Here is a 3,328-nt window from a genome sequence, read left to right on the forward strand (position 1 = left end):
CATACAAGACCAGTTTTAATTGGATTGAATGTAAGGCGTTATCTGCTAGCAATATTACCATAATTATACACATTGCGTTTTTTATTTTTAATTATACGATACTTAAGATGGTCCTATGCAGAACGAACCGTTTGTCACTTTTTATTTCGTGTCCTTTGTAACACTTCCACCATTTAGTTACTCCACTTAATGGCACAAATACTTTGAAGCATTCTTTGAATGGTCTATTAGTAAAATTCTTTCTTCTAATTGATCAATCAAATGCTTCAAAGCGCTGGTCCGCACCTTTAATGTTCCTTTTTGTATTACTCTACTTCAGTATGACTCTTAATGTTTATTATATTCAATTAGTATTAAAATCTAACTTGCTTGTCCTTTATTAGTTCTATTGTTTGAATTTCAATCTATTAAGCCTTTTTTTTATTTCTATATTAAGTTAATTTTTATAAATATGATAAAATCTCTTCAAGAGACACAAAGCTTCTCAAGTCGTGATAAAAATTAAGGTTGACGATTATCTATTTATCTAAATATTCGAATCTCAATCAGCGAAATATTATAATTTAGAGTTGATTTTGTCCGCATCTATAGACTGAAAAGCCTCACAAAAAGCATCTTACGCGATATAAATTAATTAATTGCTGAATTAATGAATCTTTTCGGAGACTTGATTGTTCTCGTCATCTTTTAGATAAACTCCGCTCTTTATGCATCCACACCAAACTCCATCGTCATTTTAGACGAGTTTGGAAACGGAACATCCGAAGTGAGTGGCTTGTCACTGCTCGCGGCTGTATTGAACAATTTCGTCGAGCGAGCGGCCGACTGTCCGCACATTTTCGTGGCCACACACATGCATCGGGTGATGAACATGTTACCGCAAAGCCCGATAATCGAACAACAAGTGAGATATAAGGATGGATAATTTTCAGTAACACTTTTTCGCGTCGTCGAAACGATTTCCTTGAATTGCCATTATTCTTTAATTTTTTATCTATTTCATTATTGACTGTATATTTACAGACTTTTGAGTTTGTTACAAACGAGGATGGCTCTGTGGCGTACCTTTATAGTTTAACTCGTGGACACGTAACACGCAGCTTCGCACATGCTGCTGCACGAAGTGCGGGTTTGGACGAAAAGATAATTAAACGAGCATTGGAGGTGATTATATTATATATACATTGGTAAAAGAGTCTGCTTGCATAAATTAGAATTCTGGATGAAAATGGACAAATCAAAATTTTCTAGTTGAATTTATTATCATTCTAGTATTATAGTAATTCTAGTATATTACCTCTTTGACATAATCAGAATTCTGATTGATATCAGAATCTTCGATTATGGTTCGTCCATTTTCAATCAGAAACTTCTCTCAATGTAAATTTTGTCTCACGTATATTAAAAACTTCTGTTCGTAAAAATTATGTGAATAAATTTGAAATTAAACAATTATTAGTCTAATTGTATTGTAAGAATTCTAAAAATACGAGGACTTTTGCAGGTATATGAAAAATTTAAGGCCGGAGAATTACCTTCACGACTACCGGAAGCTAACGACCAAAATATGTGAGAATATTACAATCTTGATAAAATTGGCCACATTTACAATACAAAGATCAAATTCGACGCGATTAAAAATAATTTTGTGATTTATGTTATTGCAGGGCGGTGGACATCATCGAACGATTACTAAAGTCAGACAATTTCAATCTGGAAGAATTAAAAACGTTAGTTCGTCAAGCCACAGAATCGCCAGCTGTAAAGGTAAACCACACGAAAAATTGAAATCGGAAAAAAGGGAAAATATTTCGTAAAATTTGTCGAGTCGAGTCACAGAGTCACAATAAGTTGCTGAAAATATAAGAGATATTGAAGTAGAAGAATAAACAAAATATTTTCTAGTAAGTATTTTTTAATGTATTATATTAATAATTAATTAACAAAATATCAGTATTCATATTATATACATTTTCTATACATATGGTTTAATTTTCTATGGTTTAATATATCAAAACATTAATTATCAATATTTTAATTGTTAAAAGTATCTAATTAAAGTGACTTCAGTATAACTCTGGTCAATTTAATCAGTGATTAATTTAATCAGCAGAATTAAAGTAAAAATTTCAAATATAATATACAATATTTTGTACTCGATAAACGTTTTTATTTTAAATGACAAAAAAAATTAATAATTCTATCCTTACTAACAGATAATACAACGATGACTTGATAAGCTAATTATCGATTCAAATAACGGATTTTAGTCGAAATCTCCTTTTAGTTTTATTTTAATGAAAGTTCTTAGAATTCTTCGTATAATTTTTCAGCATATTTATATATACATTATAAATTTCAGAATCTTTTCATAATTTTATAATTTTTTAGAAAATTTCTTAGATTTTTTATATTTTTTTTAAATCAAAACATTTTTCAGAAATGCTGAGAGTCTTCATTTTTTTTACAATTCTGTATAGTATATGGATAATTATTACTTGCGTATAGCAGATATGCATTTTTCTATATATATTTTGGAATAGATATTCCATTATTTCCAAAGAAAAAATTAAGTCTGAGTAAGTTCAAGTATTTTTCATAATTTTAAACATGAAAAATTGTTAAAAATATTTCGATATAGTATAAGAATCTTTGTTCACCAGAGGATTATCAAGTATTTTCAATTCGATCAATGTATTCGGCACAAAGCGAAAAGTACATATACATTAGCGAATTGAATTACATTATTGAATATCACGTCGAGCTAAATAAAACATAAAATACATAAGGCTCAAAAATATTTCAATTTCGTTTCTCAATAATAAAAGGAAATAATATAATAGCATTTTCCACACCGCATAGAAAACTATAGTAATATTTGGACTGAATGCAATTGAATGCAAATCAATTCACACGTTTTTTCAGCGTTATAATAAATAATGTAATTCATTAATTATATATTCTTTGTCACAATACCTCATAACTTAAAAAAGATTCGAAAATATGCAAATCGATTTGCAACCTCAGACTTCTTTAGTAATAAGTCTGTGTTTGCAACCAATTCCTCTATTAGTGTTTATTCTTCATTTATAGTTTTAGATTTTAGAGAAGAAAAAAATCCGCGATCGGTACAGGAGAGCAAAATACAATTTTATCGGATGTAGATTGCGTAACATTTTTCCCGTTTGCACAACAGATGTCGGAACCGGTTATTTTCGCGCCGATCGGTCCGGCGACCTCGCGCCGGCAGATGTCGCGGCGATCGGCGCGCGCCGGTCGGGAGCTGGCGCTCGTAGTCTTTCCGTTGTCAATAACGGACACTGGCGGT

The 3,328-nt window shown here is 30.7% G+C and overlaps 1 protein-coding gene across 1 annotated transcript in view; it reads left to right on the forward strand.

Annotated features, from left to right (window-relative positions):
* LOC108748188 overlaps nt 1-1,822 on the forward strand; it is a 99,961-nt gene extending 98,139 nt beyond the window's left edge. The window contains exons 18-21 of the mRNA XM_018486217.1: nt 692-904; nt 1,024-1,164; nt 1,505-1,569; nt 1,668-1,822. Of these exons, the coding sequence (XP_018341719.1) occupies nt 692-904; nt 1,024-1,164; nt 1,505-1,569; nt 1,668-1,788 (540 nt within the window). The 3' untranslated portion in view covers nt 1,789-1,822. The remainder of the gene's footprint in view (nt 1-691; nt 905-1,023; nt 1,165-1,504; nt 1,570-1,667) is intronic.
* Nucleotides 1,823-3,328: the final 1,506 nt, after the last annotated feature.

Source organism: Trachymyrmex septentrionalis, unplaced genomic scaffold, assembly GCF_001594115.1.
Source record: "Trachymyrmex septentrionalis isolate Tsep2-gDNA-1 unplaced genomic scaffold, Tsep1.0 scaffold213, whole genome shotgun sequence".
NCBI classification, from domain to species: Eukaryota; Metazoa; Arthropoda; class Insecta; order Hymenoptera; family Formicidae; genus Trachymyrmex; species Trachymyrmex septentrionalis.